At 41.2% G+C, this 13,243-nt stretch overlaps 1 protein-coding gene across 1 annotated transcript in view; it reads left to right on the forward strand.

Annotated features, from left to right (window-relative positions):
- Positions 1-12,546, forward strand: part of mtfr2 (mitochondrial fission regulator 2) — a 36,223-nt gene extending 23,677 nt beyond the window's left edge. The window contains exons 7-9 of the mRNA XM_051919656.1: positions 153-441; positions 7,631-7,811; positions 12,148-12,546. Coding sequence (XP_051775616.1) covers positions 153-441; positions 7,631-7,811; positions 12,148-12,234 — 557 coding nt within the window. The 3' untranslated portion in view covers positions 12,235-12,546. The remainder of the gene's footprint in view (positions 1-152; positions 442-7,630; positions 7,812-12,147) is intronic.
- Positions 12,547-13,243: the final 697 nt, after the last annotated feature.

The raw sequence follows: 13,243 nt of genomic DNA on the forward strand, positions 1-13,243 counted from the left end.
TATTTGTTTCGTTGGTAATACATTGGGTGAAACAAGGTTAGTGACTAGCATGTCAGTTTTTCAAATTACCTGGACGATAATATAAAGATACTCCACCCATGTAATACATTCAATTAGGATTTTGTTGTGATATCTTTTATTTGTTCTTTCAGGATCTCTGCAGTCTCCTTCGACTCCTGGACCGTCTCCTACTGCACTGGTGCTGACATCCACTCCGGTGTCACATAGTGCTGCTCCACCATTGGCTCCACCCTTGCCTCCAACCTCCATCAGCAAGCAGAGTCATTCATCAACAGTTGACTTGATCAAAGAGCGACGTGCAACCAAAAAATCCAGGCGAACTGCTAGGGAGAGTCCTGTGGCACCAGGACTTCCTGCAATGCCCAGCATGTTAGACGTATTAAAGGACATTAATAAGGTTCAACTGCGGGCAGTAGAAAGGTATGTGATGGTGGTTTGTTATGTAGATTGCAAGTGTTCACAGTTAAAATTTAAAAGTCTCACAGCCATGCTTCATAGATATATCTTTACTGTTGGAAACGTTTTGGCCCATTGATGCATTTAAACATTTGTTTGTATTTTCACACTTAATTGGTATTTTCAGTTTAATTCTTATGTGTTGTGGATTTTTTTTGCTTTTTGATGGAGACCTAATTTATAACAGGCCATAAACCAGTGGTGGTAGCATGCTATTGGTTGTGTTTGTTTTTACTAACCTTTAAAGAAAATCCTCTTCCAACATACTAATGAATTATGTAGTAATATGAAGCAATTATGTATACTTGCAAAATATGGCTAAATGTCCTATTTTCTTCTATAGATTGAACAGTTTGTTTTACTGTAGACATTTAATTTACACATCATACACCACGAGCCTGCTTGTTTGAAAAGAAAGCCTGTAGACCTCTTTTAGGGTTGAACACATGTATGAAAATGCAACCTCCCGTAATGGGGGTTTACAGTTAATGAATGTAAATTCTCACAAATTCAAGAAATATTTCATAGGTCATCTTAAAGGAATACTTCATCCAAAATTTTTTTTTTATATATTTCCTTCATATAATTTGTATTGACCCCCTTTTTTTATTTATATATATATATATATATATATATATATATATATATATATATATATTAATTAGTATTGGAGTGCAGTTGATCAAACATGAATATGATAGGGAAATATGAATGTACTTTTATAACTAGCCACATCTTTATTCTAGAGATCAGTCAGTCATCTTCCAGCTCGCTATATACAGGGTCACTGGGGGTTGTCTGCTGGAGCCAATCCCAGCCAGCACAGGGCACAAGGCAGGAACAAACCCCGGGCAGGGCACACACACACACACACCCTCACACTAGGGACAATTTAGGATCGCCAATACACCTAACCTGCATGTTTTCAGACTGTGGGAGGAAATCCACACAAACACGGGGAGAACATGCAAACTCCACACAGGAAGGACCCGGGAAGCGAACCCAGGTCTCCTTACTGCGAGGCAGCAGCGCTACCACTGTGCTGCCCTATTCTACAGATTCATGGCATAAATGTCATTTGATGACAAATATTAACTAAGTGAGAGGCTGTCATAATTAATAGGAAGTTAAAATTTAGTGTACACAAAAGTGATACTGCAGCAAGCACTCTCACTACCAACTGTATATCGTACATTGTAATCTTAGGGGGTTTATTAATTAGTGATTAGTAATTGCTGTAGTAAGAAATTGTTGGTTTTTTACGTAGTAATATGTGCAGAAGACCAGGGTCACTTTTCACTGTGGTATTTGTCTGCTTTGACCGATAAACACATTCAAGGGATGCTTGTTTTGCTTAGTCAGCTGTTGATGTGCAACACTCCTCCTTATGGGTCTCCCAAGTTTCCGGTGTACACTACCAGTCAAAAGTTTTAAAACACCTCAGTTTTTCTTCAAGTGTAATCAGTTGAAATGCAATGAATGACCTGAAATGGTAAAAAGGTAAGCAGTAAACTGCCAGAGGTTTAAATGTAAAGTTTTTAGGTTAGCAAAAACTGGGGAAAAAAATTAGACTATTACAAACGGGCCTTCTTCAGGTTACAACCTACAGAAGTTCTGCAGCAGTTAAAGTAAATTAAGCCTTACATGGCGGAGTGGTGGCTCTGAGGCTAGGAGTCTGCACTGGCAATCGGAAGGTTGCCGGTTCAAATCCCGTAAATGCCAAAAAGAGACTCTGCTCTGTTGGGCCCTTAAGCAAAGCCCTTAACCTGCAATTGCTGAGCGCTTTGAGTAGTGAGAAAAGCGCTATATAAATGCAAAGAATTCTTATTATTTATTGTTTATTACTTTAAAAACTCTCCGTCTGTCTTAAAGCAGAGTTGGAGCAGACTGTGTTTCTAAAACTTTTGACCAGTAATGTATGCAGAATTAAAACCACAGGAAGCCCAGCCATCGTTTTTCTTCTCACTGTTCCCTCATTTAAACCATCTGTGGTTTAATCTGATTAGTGGCTTAAAATGACCAAATGTACTGTGTTAGTGACTGGCATCCTGTCCAAGTTTGAAGTCATATTGCCTCGTTTCTGATGCTGCCTACATAGGCTGTGTAACCACAAAGGGGTGCCATTGTGCCCTTAACCACAGACCTAATAGCACCCAGCACAACTTTAAACTCAAATAAATGATTTTTATTTGGCAATAAGCAGTTTTCCAAATAGCATCCACCAGAGCAACACGAGAGCGTATACAATTAACAAGTTGTTCTCTCCTTCCTTCTTCCAAGTGAGTTTTTCCTGCAGCCTCCTGACTCTGATTCCCCGAGGGTTTGTTACAGGCTTCCAGTGTCACAGCAGGGGTCATCTGGAGCACTTCTGGGCCATATAGAAAAGAAGGCAGTCCTCCCCTGGTAACACCCTCTTGTGGCACCAGAAGACCCCGAGAGGGCTGCTTTTCTAAACTCGAACTCCCATGCAACCCTGCAGGAGACCAGCCTGGAGGGACACCGCCACCTACCATGCAGGGGAATGAATTGCCTCGGGCATCCATGTTTGCTCCGTTCCTTCATTATCTTCTCACCCCGACTGGGATAAGGATCGCAACCTCTCTGTTTTGTCTTGGTAGAGCAATATTTTACTCTACTTTTCCCCTTTTGTATTATTAATATGTAACCTTTGTCAGAATGCGTCATATCTCACAGACTTACCACTGTTTAGAAAGTACTAGGGGGCTCTGCCCCCTGCTCGCTTCGCTCGCCAACCCCTGGTGTTGGGTAATTATAAATAGCGTGATGTATGTATGAGCTATAGCATAGTGTGAAGGTGTAGATGACGCATATAGGAAGCCAAGAATAAATTGCAAGGCACAGTGTAAAGATTTATCGGAAAATTTCTTTGTACACAACATTAGTAGTAAAGATGGTGTCTTGTTCTTGAATGAGTTTCTCTTGGCATGGATCATTTATAACCTTAACTTTAACGTCAGATGAACGTCGAACTCGTGAGAAGGCCACATAAAGTTGTCCATGTCCAAAAACGGGGTCAGAGAGGTAGATGCCAACCTTGTTCATGGTTTGGCCTTGTGATTTGTTGATGGTCATGGCAAATGCAGGTTTAATGGGGAACTGTCGCCGTTTAAGTGTAAAAGGTAATTCTAGGTCAGAACTTGTAAGGTCAAGTGTAGGAATCAGAACAGTATTGTTAGCATGTGATCCTGTAAGAAGTTTTGCTTCAATAAAATTGTGTGTCATGGTGTTGACAACTAAACGTGTACCATTGCATAAACCTTGTTTAGTGTTAAGGTTTCTTAATAGCATGATTATTGTTCCGATTGTAAGGTTAAGATTGTGTTGTGGTAATCCGGCTGGGTTAATAGTGTTCAAATATTGTAAGAGGAAATTAAGATGGTCATTGTTGTCGTCAGAGTCAACTTTGTCAGAGCTTAGAAAGAGCCGTGCCTCTACAGGAAGTAATGCAATGACTTGGTTATTTATGTGATCAACAGTAATATTTTTTGGACATAATATAGTCCGTTGTGTTAAAAGGGGTATTTGGTCTAATGACATTGCTGTTCCAAATATCTCCGTAACAAAGTCGTCGCAGATAAAGGCTTGAGGAATTGTAATAATATCTGGGTGAAGTCCATCTGTATTGGCGAGTGTACCATCTCCCAGTTGTAATAACCAATTGTTATATTCTGGATCTGGACATCGCATGTTTTGTAACAACTGTATCTTTTGAAAGCAATGCCAATTGTCCGCGTAACATTTTTTCTTCCGCGGTTTTAGAAGCGTGTTGTAGGCGCCGACGTTTATTGTTTTTTTTGATGCGGGTTCGTGTTTGTGGTCCCGTTACTCGAGCCGTCTCGTTCTGTACCCGTGATCGTGAATTCATGACTTGTTTGTTCTTTATCGTTAGTAATATGGATAAGTAATAAGGAGGATCGCACTCACTGTTAATATGCGGACTGTTCGTTTCTTCGTATTATTACCGATCAGGTGTCGCGCCTGTATATGTATTGTAGTCCGGTCTCTTGTTGTTTATGTATGACGTCGTCCGCGTATTTTAAGGTGGACTGAACAATAGCTGAGCGCATGGCATGTGGAGCAATAGCTAAGTACTGTCTAAAATCTCTTCCTAATAAAAGTACCTTTCCTCCAAAGGGATTATAATTATTCATCAACGCAATGCCAATTGTCCGCGTATTTTAAGGTGGACTGAACAATAGCTGAGCGCATTGCATGTGGAGGAATAGGTAAGCACTGTCTGAAATCTTCTCCTAATAAAAGTACCTTTCCTCCAAAGGGAATATTATTATTCATCAACGTTTGTAGAAGTTTATCAATGGTGTTGAGTAAGTGACTGGATGCCATTGTACATTCATCTATAATTAATAGCTTTGCAAGACGGATGTCACGTGCATTGTTACTGTTCATTTTCATAGTGGATACCAATGTTTCTGTGATTGGGACTGGTATTTTGAATAAGGAGTGACATGTGTTTTTGGAGCCGAGACATTTTTTCTTCTGCGGTTTCAGAAGCGCATTGTAGGCGCCGACGTGTATTGTTTTTTTTTCATGTGGGTTCGTGTTTGTGGTCCCGTTACTCGAGCCGTATCGTTTTGTACCCGTGATCGTGAACTCATGACTTGTTTGTTCATTATCGTTAGTAATATGGATAAGTAATAAGGACGATCGCACTGACTGCTAATATGGAGCCTTTTCTGATCGTGAATTCATGACTTGTTTGTTCTTTATCGTTAGTAATATGGATAAGTAATCATGTGTTTTTTTTTGAGGGGCGTGTTGCCTCATTTTTTATTTCTGTTAGTGGAGGGGGGCTTTGTGTGTCGTGGGTCTGAATCCTCTTTTTGTGTGTGTCCTGTTTCGTGTGGTATGGGCTTCGTCTGGCGCTTTGTTGCATGGGTCTGTTGCTATGGGCGCGGAGCATCATTTCTCATTTTCTGGTGCTTGGAGGGTTTCTTCGTATTATTACCCATCAGGGGTCGCGCCTGTATATGTATTGTAGTCCGGTCTGTTGTTGTCTATGTATGATGTCGTTTGTTCGCGTGCATTTTCTTTGAGGGGCGCGTTGCCTCATTTTTTATTTCTGTTAGTGGAGGGGGGCTTTGTGTGTCGTGGGTGTGAATCCTCATTTTTGTGTGCGTACCGTTTTGTGTGCTATGTGGCGCTTGCGTCTGACTCCTTTGTTTTTGGTGTGCTAGGGGCGCGTTGCCTCATTTCTTATTTCTGTTAGTGGAGGGGTGCTTTGTGTGTCGTGGGTCTGAATCCTCTTTTTTGTGTGTGTCCTGTTTTGTGTGGTATGGCCTTCGTGTGGCGCTTTGTTGCATGGGTCTGTTGCTATGGGCGTGGCGCATCATTTCTCATTTTCCGGTGCTTGGAGGGGGGCTTTGTGTGGCGCCTGCGCACTTCGTCTTTTGCGTCCACGGCCCATGTCCCTGCGTCCATCCGGTTTATCATTCTCGTTTAGTAATATGGATTGTACCAGGTAACCACAAAACTGGTAGATAACCACCCCCACATTTCAGGTCGGGACTCAGACTACAAATGCAATGAGCATATATACATATACAGTGGGTATAGAAAAGAACCCCCCCCTTTGAAATATTCCACTTTTTTTGCATTACAGCCTTAAATGATGACACATACAAAAAATATTTCTTCCCAGCTTTTCTTGCTCAATGCAACTTGTTTTGTCTTGGTAGAGTAATATTACTGTACTTTCCCCTTTTGTATTATTAAAGTCAGAAGGCCTCAAATCTCAGACTTACCACTGTCTATACGGTACTGTACCATGTAACTTCTCCCTACCTTCCCTTCTACATTTATAACCTCAGACAATTAGGTGTAGTAAAAGACAAGCAGGAGTTAAGTTACAATTAAATAATTATTGATAATATTCATAAATAATAACAATATGCAAAGTACATTTGAATATTGGCAACCATACAACCTGATAAATGGTGATGTGTAGTTTCAGGTGGCACACAGACTTGTTAGTTACTTAAAAATGTCTCTAGTTAAGGCCTCATTTGTGGTCAGCTTTCTTCAGAACAGGCCACATGCCAGTCTCAATATGGCTGCCATGCTGTGCTCTTCATTGTGTCGTCCTTTTCAGTTCATGGTGTAAAGTAAGCAAATTTATAGGTTTTCTGTCCAACCCTTAGGGCTAATAGGGCTTTGTGGTACTTAAAGGCTTCTGACACAAGCCAGTTCCAAACAGCCATACTTCAGACCAACAGGGGAACAGAAAACCTCTTTACACCTGCCCCCCCCCCCCCAAACCATATGTTAAGGTAAAGCTTGGCAGTTAGGCAGTCTGGCTTTCCTGTGGGGGTTGAGAGAGAGACTTTAGCAGAGAAACACTGGCCAAACTGGTTTGAGGCACTACCCCCCAACCCTATCGTAAAATTCAAAGAGACTCATTCCCAAAAGGGGGGGGGGGTAGACGTGAATGCTTCTCATTAATGTAACACTAATATTACATTGCTTTACCTAACTTACAAATAAAGACATATAAAATATTTATCAAGCTGAATGCAAAATTCCACATCACCACACTCTCCCAGCCAGTTTGCACCAAACCTTTTCCAAACTTCCATTTTGGCCTCTCGGCCAGGGGCTCAATATTTGTCTCGGTCAGGATGCCAGTCCTATTGGCTTGAGACCATAAACTGGAAGATGAAATTATAACCATTTTATTTTATATAGCTTAATTATGTGAATTTCCCATCGGGATTAATTATGTATGTCTGTCTGTCTGTCTGTCTGTCTGTCTGTCTGTCTGTCTGTCTGTCTGTCTGTCTGTCTCTCTCTCTCTCTCTCTCTCTCTCTCTCTCTCTCTCTCTCTCTCTCTCTCTCTCTCTTAGTCCCCAGCCAATGATGGTTTCTTTTTTCTATTTATATATTTGTATTTTTCTTTAATATACTCCTTATGAAAATCAAATGGAAAAAGCCACTTCACAAAATTCATTTTGTATAAAACAAGGTAAAAGTTCTCTTCCGTAATCACATTCCCGCGACTCTCCGTGACAGTAAGCTAGAATAAGCGACCTGCATTCATACAACAGCTTGAGGGCAACACTTTGGTTTAAAAATGCATGCAAAACCCACACCTCAACTTATTTTTCTGTGGGCTCAGATCTCCAGGTGGCACACCAGTAATGAGGAAAGACAGGCAGCGTGTCTCCTTGTCGGACCCTGCAGCACTGATTGCTGATGCACTGAAAAGAAAATTTGCACACCGGCAGAAGGAGGATTCGTTTGACAAAGAAAATCGATCGTTTGACGCGTCACCTTTTGGAAGCCCAGAAAACCCCAAGGTATGCTTTTTTTTTTTTAACTCTTGGTTTTTCATCGCTTTTCTCTTGTGCTGTTTTGATTCTTTTGTCTATATAATATTTTCATTACTTGCTGCTATTGCTACACATTGTTTTTTGGTGGTACTACTTTTGTTTGAAATACAACATTTATTTATATAGCAAATTTTGATACAAATCATGAAGTTCAAAGTGCTTTACAAGATGAAGGAAGGAAGAAACATTTATTAAAAATTAAAATTAGGCAATACTAAATAACAAAGAATAAAGTAAGGTCCAATGACCGGGAGGACAGAAAAAACAAAAAATAAACTCCAGAGGACTGGAGAGAAAAAAAATCTGCAGGGGTTCTGAAGCCACGAGACCACCCAGCCCCCACTGGGCATTCTACCCAACACAAATGATCTTAATATCATTAAATTATTAAGATTTCATTATTAATTCAATTGATTTGTTCTACAAATTAGCGATCCAGATGGTAAATTTGGAAAGATCCATTTCTTTAGTCAAATGTTATTTCTTTCTTTCAGTATGAGAATACCAAAAAACCCACAATGTTTTAGTAAGCATAAAACCATCCATCGTTAATGAATGCACTTATTATCTGCAGGGTAGGAATGTGGGGACCAATGGTCGACTTGACTTTAGGACACACACACATTACCAGCTCATACTGGCCTAATTTAGAGTTGCCAGATAACATGATATGTGTATGTGTGTATATGTACAGTGGGTATAGAAAAGAACCCCCCCCCCCCTTCGAAATATTCCCATTTTGTTTGCTTTACAGCCTTAAATGAAAACACACAAACCAATATTTTTTCCAGTTTTACTTATTCAATGCAATCTATAACATCCAAGTGAAAGATATCACAGCTACAGTTCAGAATAATTTTAAAAAAATCAAAAACAAGAAATCCTGAGATGAATAAAGGATCACCCTCCTCCTAAAGTCAATCAGGTGTAAGTGCCCACCATTTCCATTGCGGTTACTGGCTTCCTTCCACCTGTGATCAATTGTTTTCTGTGTGATTAGTGAAGCTGTTCCTGGAGCATTCATTCCCTTGCTTGGTAGTGCAACTGACAGCAAACAACGGACTATGGGTGGCAAGCCACTTTCAGAAGATCTCCGGGATAGAGTCGTGGACAGACATAAGATAGGAGATGGAGACAAACAAATCTGAAAGGCTTTATCAATCCCAAGGAGCCCAGTAAAGTCCATCATAAAGAAGTGGCAAGTGTTTGGTACTACTAGGACCCTCCCTGGATCCTCCAAACTGGATGGAAGAGAAAGGAGGACACTGGGAAGAGAGGCTACCGAGAGGCTAATGGCCATTTTGAAGGAGTTACAGGATTTGATGGCAAAGAGTGGTCATTGTGTGCAGGTGACAACAATTTCACAAGTGCTGCACAATGGTGGCTTGTTCAGGAGGGTCACACTTCTTAAGAAAGGTCACATTAAGGCTCGTCTGAGCTTTGCCAGAATGCAGCTTGAAGATTCTGATGCCAAGTGGAAAAAGGTCTTATGGTCAGATGAGACCAAAATCAAACTATTTGGCCTCAATACCAAATGGTACACCAATACAGCTCACCATCCACAACACACCATACCTACAGTAAAGCATGGAGCGGGCAGCATCCTGTTGTGGGGGGCCTTGGGCTCTCGTTAGGGTTGAAGGGAAGATGGATGGGGCAAAATAATGTAAAATTCTTGAGGAAAACCTGCTACCCTCTGCCAGAAAGTTGAACATGGTCAGAATGTTCACCTTTCAACACGACAACAACCTGAAGAACACAGCAAAATTGACCACACGGTGGCTGAAGGAGAAAAACGTGAATGTCCTCGTGTGGCCAGTCAGAGCCCAGACCTAAATCACAGTGAAAATCTGTGGAAAGATTTGAAGATAGCAGACCACCAACGCTCACCATCCAATGTGACCGAACTTTAACAGTTAAACTGTAAAGAAGAGTGGGGGGCAAATATTGAGTGGGCTCAATCTAGATGTGCAAAGCTGATAGAGAAGAATCCCAACAGACTCAAGGCTGTCATTAACGTGGTTCAACCAAATGACATTGACATTTTGGGGGGGGGGGGGGTCCTTTATTAATCTCAGTAGGTCTTGGTAGGTACTGAGGTAATAGGTCTAGGTAATTTTTTTTTTAATCATTTTTCTGAACTGTAGCTGTGGTATCTTTCACTTGGATGTTAGAGATTTGTTGTGACGTGAAATTTTGCATACAAGTTGATAAATATTTTGTATGTCTTTATTTTGTAACTTGGGCAAAGCAATGTAATATTAGTGTTACATTATTGATAATAACAGCAATGGTTTAAGAACTCCCTCCCCACTTGTAGGACTGAGTCTCTTTGTAATTTTATGACCGGGTTGGGGCAAGTACCTCAAACAAGTTTGGCTAATATTTCTCTGCAGGACTCCCGGTCAACCCCCACAGGAAAGCCAGACTGCCCCTAACTGGCAAGCTTCACAGGGGTAGGTGTGAAGGTGTTCTCTGCCCCATTGGTCTGAAGTATGGCTGTTTGGAATTGGCTTGTATCAAAAGCTATTAAGTACTATGATGTCCTATTGGCTGTAGGGGTTGGACAGAAAACCTTTAAATTTGCCTGCTTTACTCCGCGCTCTCTCTCTCTCTTACCAAACTGATGAAAGACCATCTCACACACCATGAACTGAAAAGGACAACGCAATGAAGAGCACAGCACGGCAGCCATATTGAGACTGGCATGTGGCCTGTTCTGAAGAAAGCTGACCACAAATGAGGCCTTAACTAGTGACATTTTTAAGTAACTAACAAGTCTGTGTGCCACCTAAAACTACACATCATCATTTATCAGGTGTTATGGTTGCCGATATTCAAATGCACTTTGCATATTGTTATTTATGAATATTATCAATAATTATTTAATTGTAACTTAACTCCTGCTTGTGTTTTACTACACCTAATTGCCTGAGGTTATAAATGTAGAAGGGAAGGTGGGGAGAAGTTACATGGTACAGTACCGTATAGACAGTGGTAAGTCTGAGATTTGAGGCCTTCTGACTTTAATAATACAAAAGGGGAAAGTTCAGTAATATTACTCTACCAAGACGAAACAAGGTTGCATTGAGCAAGTAAAGCTGGGAAGAAATATTTTTTGTGTGTCATCATTTAAGGCTGTAAAGCAAAAAAAGGGGGAATATTTCAAGGGGGGGGGGGGTTCTTTTCTATACCCACTGTATATGTATTTATGTTCATTGCATTCGTAGTCTGAGTCCCGACCTGAAATGTGTGGGTGGTTACCTACCAGGTAACGCTTGTGGTTGGTCTGCCATTCGGCAAACATCCGCCACGGTGCCCTCTTTCAGTTACGAGAAGCAGATCACGGAATGTTGCATAGTTTACTGTCAAATAATGCCACGAGTACGCGACACGTGTTTCGCCCTCATTTGCGGACCTACAGGCTGTCAAATAAACGAACCACACGCCGTGGCGCAGCGTAAAGGGACTCCGTCTCTGACTCTGACGTCCAAGGTTCGATCCCCGAGAGGGGAGCAGTAGAGTGTGTAGACCTGATGAGCCCAAATGAGGGCGAAACACGTGTCGCGTACTCTTTGCATTATTTGACAGTAAACTGTGCAACATTCCATGTATATATGTGTATATGTAGGTGGCACGGTGGCGCAGTGGTAGCGCTGCTGCCTCGCAGTAAGGAGACCTGGGTTTGCTTCCCAGGTCCTCCTTGTGTGGAGTTTGCATGTTCTCCCCGTGTCTGTGTGGGTTTCCTCCGGGTGCTCTGGTTTCCTCCCACAGTCCAAAGACATGCAGGTTAGGTGAATTGGCGATTCTAAATTGGCCCTAATGTGTGCTTGGGGTGTGTGTGTGTGTGTGTGCGTGTCCTGCGGTGGGTTGGCGCCCTGCCTTGCACCCTGTGTTAGCTGGAATTGGCTCCAGCAGACCCCCATGACCCTGTGTTTGGATTCAGCGGGTTGGAAAATGGATGGATGTGTATATGTATATGTATGTATAAGTTAAGTTAATGTTCTCTAATTCATGGACAAACATTAATTTTCTTTTTTTGTAAATTAGCAGAGGGTCCCGTAAAGATTTCTCTGAAGATCACCAACCCTTACCTCTCTGATTTGTCAAGCTTGTATTAAGCAACCACTTGCTTGCTTAGGTTGAGGCAATCCAGTAAATAAATATGAGAACCTCAACTTGCTCCAAGCCTACAGTCAGATACAGTTGGGGAAACTGAAGCTTGGTGGTCCATTCTGCCGCATACCATATTTACGCTGTTTTTATTCCTTTTTTTGTCCCTCTCCTCTTCTTCTTTTCTCAGCCTTCAAAGCACATCCTCAAAGTGTCTGGAAATTCTCCTTCCTTAATATCGGAGCCCACCGAAGTGAAAGCCAAGGCATATTGCTGAACGCTGGCAAAGGTAGCTTGTGTTACCCAGTGCCAGGAACGTGGCTGCCTTTTTATCCGAGGATCCTCAAAGCCACCTGAGCAGGCCCACCACATATGTGGTCTGCACCTTAAGACCTTTTCTCTTTAAAGGCAAATGGGGGGGGGGGGGGAAGAAAGGTCACATTTGATGCCTGCTTCATACATTTAAATTATGTACAGCCATTAATGTCGGGTTACTTTTGGAACTTTTGTTTCTCTGGAATGCACATAAAGAATGTATATATTTTGTTTGAGCCATTCTGTATATTTTATTAAATGGGTTTTGATTCAACTTTTAATGTTACGGTGTATTTATTTTTAACCCCTTGTATTCTGTTTGTGAACATGTGGCGCAGAGTACCCTTTTCTCTTAAAATTACTGCTATCTTGAGTGGCAGCCTTTTCAGCAGCTCCGTGTACGACTTTATATTTCTACCTTTTTTCTTTTTTTATTATTTTTTATTGATCACTCCTATCACTTTCTTTTATGTGGATTCGTTATTACTCTTTAATTTATCAGTATGCTGCTGCTGGAGTATGTGAATTTCCCATATATATATATATATATATATATATAATACACAATACAGTTTATTTTTGTATAGCCCAAAATCACACAGGAAGTGCCGCAATGGTCTTTAATAGGCCCTGCCTCTTGACAGCCCCCAGCCTTGACTCTCTAAGAAGACAAGGAAAAACTCCCAAAAAAACCTAGTAGGGAAAAATGGAAGAAACCTTGGGAAAGGCAGTTCAAAGAGAGACCCCTTTCCAGGTAGATTGGGCGTGCAGTGGGTGTCAAAAGAAGGGGGTCAATACAATACAATACAGTACAGTACACAGAACAATTTCTCAATATAGTAAGAAATAAAAAAAATATATAAATTTTAGAAGTACAGAGTAGAATTTAACAGTAGATGATATATCCCATAATAAGATTTGTATTTGTATAGAGTCCTGGAGACCTCATCCTTCAAGCTGCCTCCCCCATT

Source organism: Erpetoichthys calabaricus, chromosome 15, assembly GCF_900747795.2.
Source record: "Erpetoichthys calabaricus chromosome 15, fErpCal1.3, whole genome shotgun sequence".
NCBI lineage: Eukaryota > Metazoa > Chordata > Cladistia > Polypteriformes > Polypteridae > Erpetoichthys > Erpetoichthys calabaricus.